The 16,867-nt window shown below is 37.4% G+C and overlaps 1 protein-coding gene across 3 annotated transcripts in view; it reads left to right on the top strand.

Annotated features, from left to right (window-relative positions):
* Positions 1 to 16,867, top strand: part of PAFAH1B1 (platelet activating factor acetylhydrolase 1b regulatory subunit 1) — a 38,108-nt gene that overhangs the window by 9,636 nt on the left and 11,605 nt on the right. For 2 of the 3 annotated variants that reach the window (XM_080397870.1, XM_080397871.1), the window contains exons 2-5: positions 8,262 to 8,477; positions 10,618 to 10,702; positions 14,226 to 14,300; positions 15,337 to 15,543. In XM_080397870.1, the coding sequence (XP_080253996.1) occupies positions 8,446 to 8,477; positions 10,618 to 10,702; positions 14,226 to 14,300; positions 15,337 to 15,543 (399 nt within the window). In that variant the 5' untranslated portion in view covers positions 8,262 to 8,445. Of the gene's footprint in view, positions 1 to 7,277; positions 7,406 to 8,261; positions 8,478 to 10,617; positions 10,703 to 14,225; positions 14,301 to 15,336; positions 15,544 to 16,867 lie in introns of those variants that run through there. The other variant, XM_080397872.1, reaches the window with a different exon arrangement.

Here is a 16,867-nt window from a genome sequence, read left to right on the forward strand (position 1 = left end):
TTATGAAAGATGATACACTGTTGAAAAACTTTGTAAGCATAGATGTGCCAGCTGTGTAGCAAGAGACAATGCAACAAGAGTTTCTACTCCAGTAATGCATAAATGCATTGTCTCAACTTTAAAGAACTGTAGAATTTAATTCTGTCAATTCAGTTAGGTTTTTTTGTGGCTCTGGTCTCTGCTACTGCTTCATAAGTGACTTGACTTTCACTGGGGTTGAAAAATTACCTAAGAGAGGACGCTAACTAAAGTAGGATACATTTGGATACATTAACAAACTCAGCAGAAAACATAAGGAGTTTTCTTTCAGTTAAAACATCTTTTAAGAAGTAGAATCTGTTAGAGAAACTGCTTGGAAGTTGGCAGCTGTTTTGAGTTTTACACAGGTTGTTGGAATTTTAAATGATTGCAAATTAAGATCTAAATTTGAAGCTAGATGTGAGTGATCTCAAACTCTGTAATTGATTTCATAATGCGAACCCAATTGTGTGTTCCTTGTGTTCATAATGGTTTATATGCCTTCTTAACACCCAAGTACTTAGTATTAGGTGTGCCTAACCTGATAATCTGAGAATGCGATCTCAGATTTTGTCTCCTTCAAAGGAACAGTCTTGTAGAATATGATTAAATACATGGATTTTCTCATAATAATACTTAAAAAACAAATGGTCATGGAGTTAGTTTATTAAGGTATTAGAATTCTGAAAGAAAAGGTGAAAACTTAGTGTTTCTAAAGCACAGCTTTGATAAGCTTTCAGAGTTTGTTTTATGCTATGTAGCTCTGCTAATTTTGCATGTAAGGAGCTAGTTACATGTGTAGTGTACATAGCTTGTTTCTGTGGGGAAGACTGTTTATGGAGCTTCAGCGATGGTCATTAAAACAGCAGAAATTTAATTAATTTATTTTTAAGTTCCTGGAAGAGCTATGAATCTGTATTCAAAGATCTGCAATAACAGATTTGTCAGCCGTGGTTGTTAGGTTGCTAGACAGCAGCAGCAGGGTGAAGTTGGGGTGGTACTGATGTGTTTAACTGTTTGCTGCTGCCACAAATGTTGTGAACGAAGGGGTGACATTGAAATGGATTTTCTTGGTTTAGCTTATAGAAATTCAAAAGTTAAGACAGAAAACATGAACTACAGGAGGGATGAATATGCTTGTGGGAATTACGGGAGATGGGAAAGTGCTTAAGAATATGTTGAAGCAGATTGGTGGTGTGTTGTGTGGGTTGTTTTTTCTGGGGGGGGGGGGGGAGGGGGTGTGTTTTTTTGGGAGGGGTGGGTGTTGTGTGTGTTTTGTTTTTGTTTTTTAGTAGCCCGTAAGCAAATGTTTCTGTAGGCTTGAGGACTTGATTTACCAGGATCATAAAGATTTTGAGCCTGGAGTTCTGGTGGGTGAGACTGTCTTTCATTGTGGTATTGATGAGGATTTTCTTGATGATGGGAGCCCTGGCTTAAGTAATCATAGTAACTTAGGCTGTCAAAGAGTCTGTGAAATTGAAATTCTGAAACTTCTAAAGGCCTTATAATGTAATGCGTCTTTCTCTACATTACTCTTTGCAGTTTTATTAAGATGACTTCAAAAATCAGGTTAGAACCTACAAATGTCTGCAAGAAATACTTCATGACGAACTTAGAATAGCTTTCTGCTGTCTGTATGTCCCTACTTGATGTTGTGTAGATTTTCTTAAACCTTATTGCTATGGTAGCAGAGCACTGCCACTCAACAAGGCATTGATACAGATGGTTTTGCTGTGTAGCACACTCACACAGAGAGTGCTGATCCTAACGCATGCGTGTTAGATTGCGTCTTGCTTATGCTATGGAGGCATGCTTGACTGAGTCTAGCAAAGCGAGCAGACGTCCAGAATTAAAGATGAGTTTGACAAAGATTTCCCATCTATGTGTTTTGTTGACTGGTGTATATGTTGTTTCTAATAAAATATGTAATTGTTAACTTGCTTAACTGCAGTTTACATGGATCATAACTCAATTGGGAGTGATTTTTACTGTAACTTTTTCTGAAGGTCAGAAGTGGGTATCGTTAGTCAGTTGAGCTATTTCAGTTATTTGTTTATGCTGTTGATCCCTAAGCAGTATTTTTGATGGGAGCAAAGGAAAGACAATGGAAATCTCAAACTGATTGCACTGATAAAATACTGCAGAAGATAAGGTTGGTTGTGATGGCAGAGTTTGGTATCTCAGGATACACTTATGAAAAACCTTGGATTTGGAAGGGCTTGGTAAGAACTTAACGTGAAACACCTTGTTGATGGCTACGTAAGTGGAGAAGTTAATGAGCTTGGTTGTTGCGTGCTGGCAGCTGGAAAGTACCAAGTGCAGTTCCTTCCCATGGTGTGATTCCCATAAGGCCGTTTAAAGGACAAAAGCCCTCGTTCTTTCTGGGATGCTGAATCCCTGACTGAACTAATACCTTGCATGGACCAGTCTTACTGAAGGTGTGATTTCTATCATGAGTTAATAACTAGTAGCTAATGGTTTCTTTGACCTCTGTATTTACGGCTTCAATTTTGTTACAGTACAATATATGTGTTACTTTGAAAGAGTTGAAGATTCCTTGCAACATACAGATAAAACCTTTCGATTAATGTTGTAGCAATGAGTTATTACAATTGCTAAACAAAGTCTTAGCAATAGTGAAACAGGAAAAATAAGAAAACTTTCACCCTGCTCTAAAATATGTAGATGAGCTATGGTATCTGTGGAGTAATTAACAGCAGTAATCAGTAAGTCAAGGATTAAGTCCAGAAACACTATTTTAGTAGTTAAAACTAAGAAAGTGGGATGGTTTTGATTTTAAAAACTTAGATCTTCAACTCTGTGTAAAAACTTCTGTTTAGGCTCATTACAGGTTTGCAAAGTAGATGATCAGCTTGAAATGGATAAAAGCTTAAGTGTCAAATTCAGGGTACGCTGTCTTTGCCAGACATATTCAAATCAAGTTTTAGTACTGTTAAGTGTCCAGTGTACTCTGATAAGCAAAACCATAATGAACTCTGCAGGAATTTACAGGCCAAATTTGACTATTTTTTTTATGTTTAGGGAATGGGCAGTTTCAGGAGTTTTATTTCAGTAATTTAATTCATAAACTTGCTTGATGCTAGTTTAGGTAAATGAACAGGTATTTTTAGCAGGTTGAGACTAAAATGCTGAAGGGTTAATTTGATTCCATAATCTGTATCTCAATAGTTTTTGGAGAATACTTAACGGAAAATAATATTTAAATGTCTCCTGAAGCAGCTATGAACACCATCATAGAAATACCTATGAGGCAAGGCTTGTCATTTATTGGCATGACGTCTCATGAACTGAGGGGAATTCTAACTATCTCTCGCCTGAATTTTTTTTCCCTCCTACCTCATTGCTTCAGCTGTGTCTGTTTAGCTATTGTGCTTTTATACCTACTATATAGCTGACTCAAAGAGCCAACAAATACAGCTGAACCTGTTTCATTTTGCCATTTGTGCGTCTTATGAATGGTTAGTGAGGTCTCAAGTTTTGCAAAGTTTTCCAGTAACCTAGGGAACACTTGAACCACACTGATACACATCGGTGTAAGGACCTAGTGTTTAAAGTCGGGAAGAACCGTCCATTGAATTGTTACGATGTCTGAATCACCCTCAGGAAGAGGGTGGTTCCTGTATCAGATCTGTGATGTCCACTTCAGGTGTGAAGTTAGACTCAGCTGGGTGCCTTAACAGCAACTAGTTGCAAAAGGTATGTATTTAGTCACCGTCAGGGTGGGACCATCTTTAAGTGCATGTCAGGCAGAATCTCTGAGCCTCAAAGCAATTGCAATAGGAGTAAATGTGTCTTCAGCACAGTGTGGGCAGGTCTTGTGGTGTGTGCAGCTGGCTCCAGCAAAAGGCTGTATGTGGGGAAGCTAAGGAATCTCGGAATCCCAGTGGAGGAAGATGGGAGGTGATTTTTAAACATGAGGAGTCAGAGGGTCTTCCACTTTTTTTTTTTTCCTAATGAAAAAGTCAGAAGAGCCTGTACAGTGCTCTGTTCCCACCTTCTTTTACAAGGAAGGATTCTTCTGCTTTTCAAGTTTTTCTGCCCAATTTTTTGTTCTTTATAAAACATACAGAACAACTGATAGGCTTGTGTAGGGAAAAAAATCTTGGTTGTCTTTTTTTAATTTTCTTAATAAAAAAAGATTAGTATGCTACTCTTCAGTACTACAGCACTTAAGGAGTGAATTAGATCTTTTATCCCTATTGTTCAGATATTTCTACCAGTCCGAAGTATAAAAGCTCATCTTTAGCCAAGTGGAAAGGTTAGCAGTTGAGATGAAATGAAATTGTCTGTTGAGGATATGCAGCTGTTAATGGAGCTGAGGAGGATGTTACATACCATTTTTGAATGGTTTGTGTTGTTTCATAAAGAAATAGCCTACCTAAGCTGCAGTGGGTCATGTTGTATCTTTCTTCTCCCACCAGATACCTGTGTGTTGTATAACACTGAGCAGATACTGTGCTGCCGGAGGGAGTAAGAGGCAAACATTTGATTTGTCATACCTGTTCCAGTGTTGTGTGTGTAGCCAGGTCTAGGTCCCAATTTTAAAATGCTTATAAAGACGACTGATCTTGCTGGAAACACTTGTGGCCCACTTCTTTTGAGAGATTGTGCATATACAAAGGTTTGCTACTCAGTGCTTTTATATATGGAATCAAATAGGTCTTAAGTTAGAAACTAAAACTTTTTGCCGTGTAAGTGGGGCTATTAGTAAAAGGCACATCCTGTTCTACATTGAATTAGTAGCTAGCTGTTACTCCATGGATGGCTCTGTTTAAGTTCAGTCTTTTTTTCCCCCCTGTACTTAATACAGAGCAAATTAAAATTTTGATACAAAGACGTCTTTTCTTTCAAAAAAGATCTAGCTCTGTCTTGGTGCCACCTTGTTCACAGTAAGCTACTGATGCTAAAAATGACCGATTTCAGGCAAGATGTAATGAACAGGTGTTGTTTCTTTGTGTGTTTTTTTTTTTTCCCAAGGGTTCTCTTTGAACGCTCGCTTCCTCTCATTACTGAGGTTGTTTGTGGTGTGTGTGTGTAACGCAGTGGTGGCTATAAACCTTGATAGGCAATGAAGGGAGGACTGGTTAATCTTGCTCCACTGAGTTTTGTATGTCACAAAACCTTCTCTAGCCCAAGGAAAAGGCAATGCACATGGACAATATATATCCATTCTCAGTTGTTTCTAAAAGTGGCACAGGTATATAATTAAAGTTGGGTGCTTTTGGGCTTTTTGTTTCAGGACATTTTTGCTTGGGTGTTTTTGTTTGTTTGTGGATTTGGGTTTTTTCCCTTGTTTATTTTCATTTTCTTTGGTTTGTTTTGCCTTTTATTAAAGGGTGTATATGAAGGAGTCTGCCCTAAAAATACTTCACCTTATATTCAGGTGCTTTCCTAATTAAAAAGTCAGGAATACTGAGAAGGATGCTTGGAGCACACACTTTTCAGAGGAGCGAGATACTGTAGGTTGGTTCATTGGTAACTTATTGTGGACCAGCTGTAGTCTGCTAATAGCAGAAGTAGCTGCTTTGCCCTGTAGCTGTAGGGGTTTATCTAGTACTAAGATCTATTTCTGGAAAACAATTCAGAGTTAGAGCAATGGAGCAGGCCAGGTGTTGCTTCATGTTGCTCCACAGGTGTCCAAGTTAGGGACACAGGTGGAGAAGTTTGGGGTTACTTTACATTTGAGTGGGGGAAAATGCCTTTCTAACTAGATGACATGTCAAGGATTGCTTTATGAACACAGTTGCTGTTATTTTTAGGCAAGTACTACAGTTACATCTCCTAGACGCAGTGACAATTTTGACAAAATTGACAGAATATTGGAGTATGATTTTTACTGCAGTTATTGCACTAATGCTGGATTTACAAGGCATTCACTGCTTGGTAATAGTCCGACCTTCTGGTTTTAATACTATGATTTTTACCATGGTAGTACTACCAGCAGATTTTGGAAGTCTGTATCTTTGTGTTCTGCTATTCAGTGCTTCAAACAGTGTTTCTGTGTATAAAGTACCTTATTTTGTTCTCTTCCACGTTATTGCTACTGAAAGTGTTGGTATGTTCCTACTGAAGTGCAAAGATTCAGCCATTATAAGCCTCTATTTTTGAATACTTAAATTTATAGCAGCATTGCCCTCTAGAGGGCACTTCTTCTGATTATTTCGATAGATTATTTTTTTTTTAATTAATGAAACATCCATTCATTTGTTTGTGATACTTCTACTGTGGAGTGAACAAGATTCATGTGTTGTAAACCAGGTGTCTCTTTACCTGTCAGGAAGTGAGGTATGGGACAAGTGAAATGTTTGTTTCTGTTCTCTGAAAGGATGCAACCTGTGCTATCAGTTTTCAACTGAATTGTTTCCAAAATAGCTATTAGGGAAGAGGTCAGACTAATGAAATAATGTCCTGCCTGTTTAGAGTGCTCCTGTCTTAAACGGCTTGCAGTGCAGTATTATGGTGTACAGCATTTGACGTGGAAAATCCACCAGCAGAGTGAAATTGCAACTTAAGCTTATTTTGAAGCAGACAGCAGAGCCTAGATAGGTTTAGAAACAAGTTCCTGATCCCCTGTGATGGGTAAGTAGACACTAATGATACAAGCTTAGTATTTTCTTCGTTTTTTTCTGTAAGAAGGGCTTTTCCTTAAAATGGGCTCCTTACCAAAACAGTTATCCAACTTTTGTAGTGAACCTTGCATACCTGTGTGTCTAGTGGAGAGACAGTAGAGGCGAGGCAGTAGGGACATGCATTTCTTGAAGCAGTTGGTAGAAAGTTTACAGACCCAATTGGTATCTCCTAAGTCTTTGTGTATTGTCATGTTCAGTTTATCTTGTTGCTAAAAGCCAGTTGGTCAAACTTGCTAAACGGCTTGAGTAAATTATGTGTTATATACAGACTCGTCAGGTATGCAAGAAATGCTATCTTCAGCATTTTTCATAATCATGTTGCATACAGAAAGAGTACCTGAAGTGCAGAAATCAAAAGGTGGTGCTGCTAAAATGATTTTGGTGATGTCACCTTGATGAAGATTAAAACTGTCCTGTTGAAGTAGATTGTACATTAAGAATATTGAAGTTCATGTTACTGAGTAAGAAGAGACTACATAGTGTGTGTGTGAAATAAGTAATTTGTGAAAGGCACAATTCTGACTTGAATGCTATCTTGAATATGTCATATTTCAGTTATATTCTGAATTAGCTTTCATTGTCAGATGTTTAGTGATAGTCACTGTCTGAACACAGCTGAAGTAATGGGCTTGTGGCAACTCTGCCCCATGGTAATTGTGCTACATCTGCTAAGATTGAAGATCTGATTGAAAATTTGCTGTATCCCAAATGTGAACAAGATAAAAGATTAACTGCAGGTAAACTCTTATCAATACTCGCCGCCTTTTCAGTCACATGTTGTCTATTTTAGAAAGTGGTTCTTTGGAACCTTTTCAGATAACGTTACTAGAATAGAAAAGTTACTTGTTCTAATACAATTGTGTAATAGTCTACCCATGAAGTTCACATGCTGAATTATAGTCTTTAAAGGTGCTGTTTGAGTAAATCTGAGAGAACTACCTAATATAATGCCATGAATGAGCTACAGTGACAAGTGGAGTGTGCCTTGATGCCATTGGTTATGGCCACAGCATCTTCTATAGGCCCTTTCTGGCATGTTCTCCGCTTACTCTCCCCCAAAGCTTGAAAGATACAGGAGAGCATTAGCTTATCTCAAGTTGAAAATTAACTGAATGAACCTTGCTGGGTTTAGTTTGAAGAGCAAAATCTACAGAAGAGAGGAAAAAAAAATCTGGCATAGGTAATAGAGGATTTTTGGGGAAAACTTTGATAGCAGTGAGTGCAAAAGGTAGGCTGTTTACGGAGGGCCTAAGTTCTTTTCATAACAGGAAGACACGATGGAGTTGCCTGCAAGCTAGAACTGGGCTGTGACTGAAGATGTCTCCTTCAGCTCCCTGTTTCTTGAAGGAGTAATGGTGCGGAGAAGGGGAATAAAGAAAGTGTGTAAGTCTCTCCAGGCTACTCAGTCCAGGCTGGAGATGTGCTTTAAGGGCATGATCCAGACTAGCAAAATAAATTTCCCTTTACAGTTTTAGTCAGTTTGTTCTGTCCAGAGTGGTGTTGCAGTCTCAGTACAGAGATCTTCGTGTCAGTCTGGAGGGAGGGAGTGCTTATTTAAAGGAAGTTAATGGTGTCTCTTTCTTTTCCTTCTAGATGGATTGAATCTTCTGTGTTGAATGCTTCCGGATTTCCTATTGGATTTCACTTCTGGAAGAATACTTTTGATTTAAGCCACTCTGTGGCAGACTGAATTGTGGATCGAGGGTTCCTAAGACTTTAGATAGATCTTGAGGAGGCAGCCAGTGCTGAATCACGTTAACCTGACATCGCAGCCACAATGGTGCTGTCACAAAGGCAACGAGACGAACTGTAAGAAATCATTATTTTTAAGCTTGTCACATTTTCATTCAACTTAAATACTAAATTCTATTTTCAAATAGTTTTTACAGAGTGGCTCTGCTCACATGCTGATCAAGTACCATGCATTATGGTTTAGATTTCTGTAGTCCTATTTTTGATACAACCTCTGGCATTTGGTAATAGAATCGTGAAATGGTGAAATATCATTTCAAAGTTATCAATGGCATAAAAATTGGATTCTTAAATTCACTATAATTTATTATCTATTTTGTTTTGACTTCAGTCACAAAGTTACGAAAGGATTACAGTAAGCAGCAAGCACATTGCAATATAGGCTCCAAACTGATTTGTAAATTCTGCGTCTACCTTGTGTAAATTTTGACACTTTTTTGCTGTTTTACTCCTGAGTATAGATAAGGATCTGATCAGAATGTGCTACATTGTGATTACAATCTTTCTTTGATTCCTTAAATTGTATTTAAAATGGAGGGTATATTTAAAGAAGAAAAAAAGAAAAGCAACCAAAACCCAATCAGCTAAAATAATAAAAAAACCCCACCTCACAAAAAAATCCATCTTAAATCAATTTAAGATACGGGTTTCTTTCCTGTTTTTAAGACTTAGGAGTAGGCTGTCAAGTTCCATGCGTTAGTTTGCTTTCTCTTCTATCATAAATCATGAAAGAGCAAGCGGTGGGTAGCCATCAGGATGGCAATGTGTTGCATGATACCCAGTTTCATAAACTTAGATACTAAGTTTGGATTTGGGTTTTGGTTTTTATTCTTTTTAAGAGTATGGACCTAGTATCATTTAGCATTTGGTGTCTCTCTTGTCCATGGTAAGCTCTCTCTGTATTATTTAATGCAGATTCTTCACTTTTCCAGTAATGATTCAACCCCCTTTGTATTAAGTATAGTATGCGTTTTACTTTTTTGTTTTGTATACTTAAATACCATTGTTCTACTTCTTAGAGTGGAAGTTACCTTCAAATTTTGATTTTTACAACTGTTTGCTCATTATATTTGGAGACACTCTAGGGTTTAAACACATTCAAGATTATGATTCCTTTTTTTTTTAAGCAATTCTCTGAAGTTTTTTTCTGGCAAAACTTCAGAGAGTGCATGCATTAATGAGGAGATGGAAGTAATGAACTGTTATGAATGGAAATGTGAAATGACTGGAGACTTAGGATTTACTTTAGTAGTCTGGTGAGGCAATACTTCATTTTAGTGTATGTTGTTTATGTGGAGAAATTTGAAAATTTTGCTTGAATGCAGAGTTATATTTAGAGTTGAATGTCCGAGGAGAGATTGAATACATGTAAAAGATAGGAAAGAAGAATGTGATACAAGCCATAGGATGAATTTTCATACGGAAAGCAAATTCTTTTCAGAACAAAAAATCATTATTACTTCTTTCTTCAACTATCAAAGGGTATTCATTTTCTCTTGATTGCCTTGTGTAGGTGAGACTGATTTTTGTTTTAAAAAAGTGTCTGTGTATCAGTTTACTTTAATACTGTAGTATGTTTATGTCTTCTCCCCCATGCCGTGTTTAAGTATACACACACATATCCCTTCCCAAGAAAGTGATAATAAGAAAACAAAATCTGGAGGCTTATAAAGTAACTGAAAGTAATTTTACCTTTAAGTTGCTTTAGAACATTGAGCTTACTTCTTTTAAGCAGGCTTTCTTGGTTGTGTAACTTGAAAATATTTATCCATTTGAAATAAATTTTGAAAATGCAGGGTTTCTTAGTTCTGTTCTCTTAAAACAGAAGGTGCTAACTGCTTGTTGAAGTCTGAAAATAATGACATTTTATGAGTAGGTCCAAAACTAATGCATCTTGTCTTGGGAGAGGTTCAAGACAGGTTACTTTGGTAATTGTCTTATGTCAAAGCGTGGAATAATTTGAAAAATAATGTAAAATTTGAATCACTGTACATTTTGGTCAGAGGCAGTATCCCTTTCTGTAATCTAACTAGAAGTTACTGTGTCATCTGAAAAACAAAGCTAAGACTTGTTCTCTTGAACTGAGCATTTTATTCAGGTTTAGCTGGAATAACATTTTTTTTAAAGTCTGAACCAATTCTACTCTTGTTCAGAATTGTGGCTGAAGATACTGTTCCTTGTTTTTTTTTTTTTTTAGAAATCGAGCAATAGCAGATTACCTTCGTTCTAACGGCTATGAAGAGGCATATTCGGTTTTTAAAAAGGAAGCTGAGTTAGATGTGGTGAGTTCAAACAAGATTCTTCACAGATATTTTAAGTAAAGAGTTGATAATTTTATGGCATTTGCATCCATTCTAAGCATGTGTATCCATTATCTGCCTGTTAGCTCATGCAGTTTTGGAACTGGAGATTGTAAACTCATACAGTTTATTGCCTTGTCATAAAATTAAGAAATAATCATTGGGTGACTTGTCATTTTCTCAGCAAAACTCTTACCTTCATCTTCAACTAATGACTTAAGCAGGTTTTTAATATCTCTTTTGTGTCTAGCTACCACTCATCTGTACAATGCAGAGTTTTTCCTGTAATGGTCTTTTAATGATCCAAGTCCTAAGAGGGCCTACATAATTCAACATGAAAGGATAAAGCAGGGGGATAAAACATGGTATTAAAAAAAAAAAAAAGAGACATGGCCCTTCACTGGGCTTACTCCAGCCACTCCACATGGGATTAGAGCATTGTGGGGAGAGGCTGAGAGAGCCAGCACTGTTTAACCTGGAGAAGAGAAGGCTTGAGGGGGATCTTACCATTGTTCATAAATATCTAAAAAACCCGAACCTAAAACCTAAAAGAGGGTACATTTAGATTAGCTTTTAGGAAGAAATTCTTTACCATGAGGGTGGTAAGACACTGGCACAGGCTGCCCAGAGCAGCTGTGGACACCCATCCCTGGACGTGTTCAAGGCCAGGCTGGACGGCGCTTGGAGCAACCTGATCTGGTGGAAGGTGTCCCTGCCACGGCAGGGGGGTGGAACTACATGATCTTTAAGGTCCCTTCCAACCCAGACCATTCTATGATTCTGTGATTTGATGGGAGTGTGAAGATTACAGAGCTAGACTCTTCTCATTGATGCTAGTGACAGGACAAGAGCCAGTGGGCAGAAACAGGAAATTCAATGTGAACAATGTAATTTTTTTTACTGTGGGAGTGATTGAACACTGGAATAGGTTGCCTAGAGAGGCTACGGAGCCTCTGTCCTCAGAGATGTTCAAACCCCCCCTGGGCACAGTCCTGGGCAGTCTGCTCCAGCTGACCTTGCTTTGAGGAGGCAGTTTGGACTTAATAATCTCAAGAGGTCCTTTGTTACCTGGACCATTCTGTGCTTAATAAATTAAGCACTATTTTGTGCTTAATTTTAACACATTTAATTTCTGTTTCCTGCTGTTGCGTCCATCCCCTTTTCCCCTCCTTGTAACTCATTTCCTTAACTGTGCTTATTATCACAAAGCATAAACTTTCTGCAGTCCAAAAACAGAAAACTGAAGACTTCAAATCAAACCAGATTTGAAATGGTCTAAGACTGTGCAGCTTTGGAGCTTGATTTCACATGGTAATGTTTAAGAAATAGGAAGACAAAACAGGATTGCTTTTGTCCTCTCATTTATCATACAGAGCAAATGGTGGAAGTCTACTTTGTGATTGGAATTGGGTCAGTAGTTAAGTCATTGCCTGGAACTGTTGCGTATCAGTTGGTTAACCGTATAATAAGAGGGCAAGCCTAAATAGTTAATATAAGTTGATCAGCTCTGGTAAGCAACTCTGTTTTGTTAGATTCTACAGATGCTAGTGACTTAGACCACTCATTTCTTGCAACTTAATTCAGTTGGTTTGCTTTTGTAACAGATGATTCTTGATATAATTTTTAAACTTGCTATTTATTAGCATAGGAGGCGTCCACTTTATCTGAATTTGTTTCTCTGGATAGAGCTGGACTGAGTAATCCACTTCTGTGTGCTGACTTTTGATAAATCCTTGCCTTTATTATGAATCTTGCATTGTTCTTTTTCCAAAATGCTTGGCTGAAATTTGACTTAATTTCTTCAATCTGCTTTCAGTATCTAATAAATAGGTAGAAATAACAAATTGAAATACCATACTTATAATTGAAAATCCTAATACCGTTCCCTTATCTTACTTATCTATCAGCCTAATTAAGTTCTCTTCCCAAAGGTTAAAAAGGCAATCTAAATAGGCTAGATGGTCCTGAGGGAAATAGAAAATGCAGTTGCTAGAAGTTCCACATTGCTTTCTAGCAAGAAAATCTGAATTGGATGGCGCTGTACTAAATTTCTGCATTTAACTTTTTTTGGTCATTTAATTCAGTAAGTTGGAAGGATTCAGGTGTAGCTCTCCAAAGAGGAATTTCATTTGTTGTATTGATTATTCCTGCAGATAACTCCAGCTTGTACAAATGCCCCTGAAGCAGTAGGTTAACACCTGGTCTCTGACTGAGGTAGCCAGTCCTCAGAGCTTTTATGGAGTAAGCTATGGCATTGTTATTTCCCCCATGCCTTAGTTGTTCTCCGTGTAATTTAGAATTATTCTAGTATTAGACTGTCATTTTGTACACAGAAAGAAAATGTGCAGCATTTAATTGCTCTTCTGTGCCTCTGATGTTGGTTGTTTTTCTGTGTTGTTTTACTTCCCCTTTCTTGTGTTAATAGGTGGGAGGGGAAAAAAACCCCATAGTAATCCTCTGGCTTTTACAGTAACATCAGTTGTTCATTGTTGTGCCTCAACTATTCCTTAGAGCCCGAAGGAGAAAAATACTTAGCGGAAAAAAATTATTCTTCATTAAAGTTTCATTAGTGTTGCAAAATCAGTGTTGATTTCTCCAGTATCTGAGGCGGTGTTCAGTAGGGCAGGTGTATAGTCTACTTTCTGCTTCAGTTATGAAGTAAAGATGCAGGGAGAGTTGACTTAAAGTTTGGCTTTGGGAAGGTAGCACATTGTGGTAACACTGAAGGTAATGCAATATTGTGGTGGTAATTTGAGGTTAACTACAACCAAGTTTAAAAAAATAAAAAAATCAGTTAGTTTGGGCTAACTGGTCTTGAAGTGAGATGGAGCATATGTAATCCTACTCTTGACAGCTGGCTGCCATTGTCAAACAGCATGTGCTTCTGTGAGAGAAAAAGTGCACTGTGCTGTTGAAGAGTAATAGTGCTAGCACACTTAACTCTGAGGATAGCAGTTCGTTAGTTCTTAATGCTTTAGTTGATGGATTTGAAAAAGGAGGCTATCTTACAGAAACTGGTTACCAGTTCTATACATCTTGGTCCTTAAAGTCAGTGAGTGCTGTCTGCTGTTGTTTTTTGTAAGAGCTGGTTGAGCAGAGGGATGGGCGGAATCTTGTAGCAAAATATGACACAACATTCTTGGATATGCAGAGCACTTAAAAAGCTTTTTAAATAATGAAGATGGAAAACAGCATTGCTAACAGTGTAGTCCTAGTTTTTGGATTTTATTTGCAGAATCTAGCAATAGTAATCTGTAGTGCTGCAGTATTTTTAATTAAAAATCATATTTTAAAATATGTTCTTTTCTGTGTATGTAAATTGTAGCTATTAAAATTTGAAGCATGGTTGTTCTGTTTAACTAGTAAAACATTTTAGTCTTTTTAATTCCTCTTTCTATGGTCAGGAGATTTTTATTAAAATGAGCGGTTTATGTTGCCTTTGAAGAAACATTTCTACAGGCTTTAGAAGTAGAATTTATTAATTTATTTAAATGCTTCTTCTTAGAATGAAGAGTTAGATAAGAAATATGCTGGACTTCTGGAAAAAAAATGGACATCTGTTATAAGATTACAAAAGAAGGTCAGTAGAGATTTGATGGATTTACTTGTATAAAAAGCTATGACTGAAAGCAAACATTCATCACTGAACAGAATGTTACGTATTTTCCGTGTCAGACAAATGCAGGGTTTAGAAAATGATGCCTCAAAGATGAATTTTGAGGACTTGAGTAGTGAATGAGCTGAATCCACATTGTAGAAAATGTTTTGTCTGCCTCTGCTAGAAGAGTCATCCTCTCTTTACAAAAATTTCTTGACTTTGGTTTATGGATTGCACGTGTGCAGTCTCTGAAGCTGGAAAGGAAAGAGGTGCCTTAAGGCAGTTTGAGAGTGGAGGGACTGAACAGCTGTGTCCAGAAGGCTTGACTGGTTTAGAAAGAAGGTAAAAACCTGGGCTGACAGTTGTCTTTGGCCATTATGTTAAAGGGAAGAAACCATTAACTCCACTGCATTAGAGCAAGTGATTCTGCTGCAAGTAGACAGTACAAAACTCTTTTTAGTAATGCTTCAATGGATCTAGAGTGTATTAAAAGCAAAAAAAACCAAAACAAAAACAAAACAAAAACCCCCAAGAAAACCCCCACAGTGTGTAAACAATAAAGACCTATCTATTGTGAAGGTTAATATATCTAGGGATTTATTACACTTTCAGTTTCCCTGCTCTTGGTTAACATGCATGCCATCTCAGGGACACAAAAAATTATTGTAGTAGTAGCATTCCTTTTTGGTAACACAACTGCCTTCAAAATAGTACTTCTCACGTATTTGTACAGCATTTGAATGAACGTGATTTTGTAGAACTTTTTTCCTGTTAGAATATTTGGGGAGTTGTAGGAGAATAAATGATTAATGATTTAATTATTAAAGGATAAATGATTAGTTTAGATTTGACTTTTAGGAACACCAGCACTATTGAATGTTGGTAATCAGTTTGGATGCACGCAATCTTTGCCTTACTGCGAGTTTGGGAGCCAGTTAGTATTTGAATTATTGAGTGAAGGTGAATTAGATCTTGTATAAACTAGAAATGAATGCTCTCTTTAAATTCACAAACTTAGGTAATGGAATTAGAATCGAAGCTGAATGAAGCTAAGGAAGAATTTACATCAGGTGGACCTCTTGGTCAGAAACGAGACCCTAAAGAGTGGATTCCTCGTCCTCCAGAGAAGTATGCATTGAGTGGACATAGGAGTCCTGTCACTCGAGTAATTTTCCATCCAGTTTTCAGTGTTATGGTCTCTGCTTCAGAGGATGCCACAATAAAGGTATGTGTTTGCTAGAGAAAATTAAACTAAGCCAGTCAGAGGATGTGTAATATTTAACATCAGTTCTTCAAGCTGGACATGTGTTGTACTGATGGAAAATTGTTTGTTGAGATTCTGCTTTAGCTTCCTTAGGGACAGTTCTTTCAAGTATGATGTGCTATGTAATCTACAAGTTTAAGTTTTATGCTGGTCCAGTTAATATCTTCAAGAGTATTTTACTGTCCTTTGGCTTGAGGAAAACATAATTAAGGCAATGTGGATTTAGAGACTGGAGAAAGATAAAGGATTGGTGGGGGAAGAATGCATTTTGACTGCTCAGTAGAGGAGGAATGGCGTAGAGTAGTGATGTGATGATGATGAAGGCAGTTGCCTCAAGTCATCTGAAGTGATTATTCTTAAAGCTGAGTTAAAGTGGTTATGCAGCTGTATTCTTAACTGAAGAATAGTTCTTCCCGTTTATTCTAAGCAGGACATGCATGTCCCGTCAAGTCCCTGTGACTTTCAGTAGCTTTAAATTGTGTTCATAGGCCTTTGTTGCAATGTACAGTGGCATGAAGAGACTTCTTATAGTAGGCAAGTAGTTTCTTACTTTAGCATCCAATAATGATGTAATTGTGCGTTTTGTGGTTGTTTGATTGTCATAATTTAAGGGAATTATCCTGATAAAGGATACTTCATTGTTCTTTTCTACGCTGGTTTGAAAGCTATTTGGAAAAGTGTTGTTCTGAAAAACATTGTGTAGTGTATTAAGCAGTGTGCTTAAAAATGCAAGTTCTAATGGTGGCCACCTCTCAGAAAAGATTAAAAAGTGTCAGCCAGATCTAGTTCATTAAAAGCTTTAATCTGTTCTTTTTTCTGTGACAGACTTGAACATAGATCACTGGTTGGTTTTTTTGTGTGTGTTTTTTTTTTTTTTCCTTCAAGCAGACGGGGCCAGCTGAAACAGTGACAGCTCTGTGCATGTTAGCTGTTATAGGGGAGTGTAATTAGCTTTGGTTTTGCTCCCTCTTACGGGTATACTGGATAAATTTCCTTATTCTTGAAGTCAAGCTGTGTAGCTTAATTTCTGACTGTTGCATTCTCAATGATTGCAGTCTGTTGGGATGGTGGGTTCTTTTTGTTGTTAGTTTTTTGGTGGTGGATTTTTGGCTGGTTTTGTTTGTTTGCTTAGGATATTTAAAATGAAATGTCTTTGTACTTGCAACAGAATACAATCTGTAGGAGCTTGTTTTGTTTGCAGTTACATGATAGACGATGACTTAATTAGGAGGTGAGATTGGGGACTTCATGCTACATTGCACTTGTTAACTGCAAATATTTATTT

This window comes from Falco punctatus (genome assembly GCF_963210335.1).
Source record: "Falco punctatus genome assembly, chromosome: 1".
Taxonomy (NCBI): domain Eukaryota; kingdom Metazoa; phylum Chordata; class Aves; order Falconiformes; family Falconidae; genus Falco; species Falco punctatus.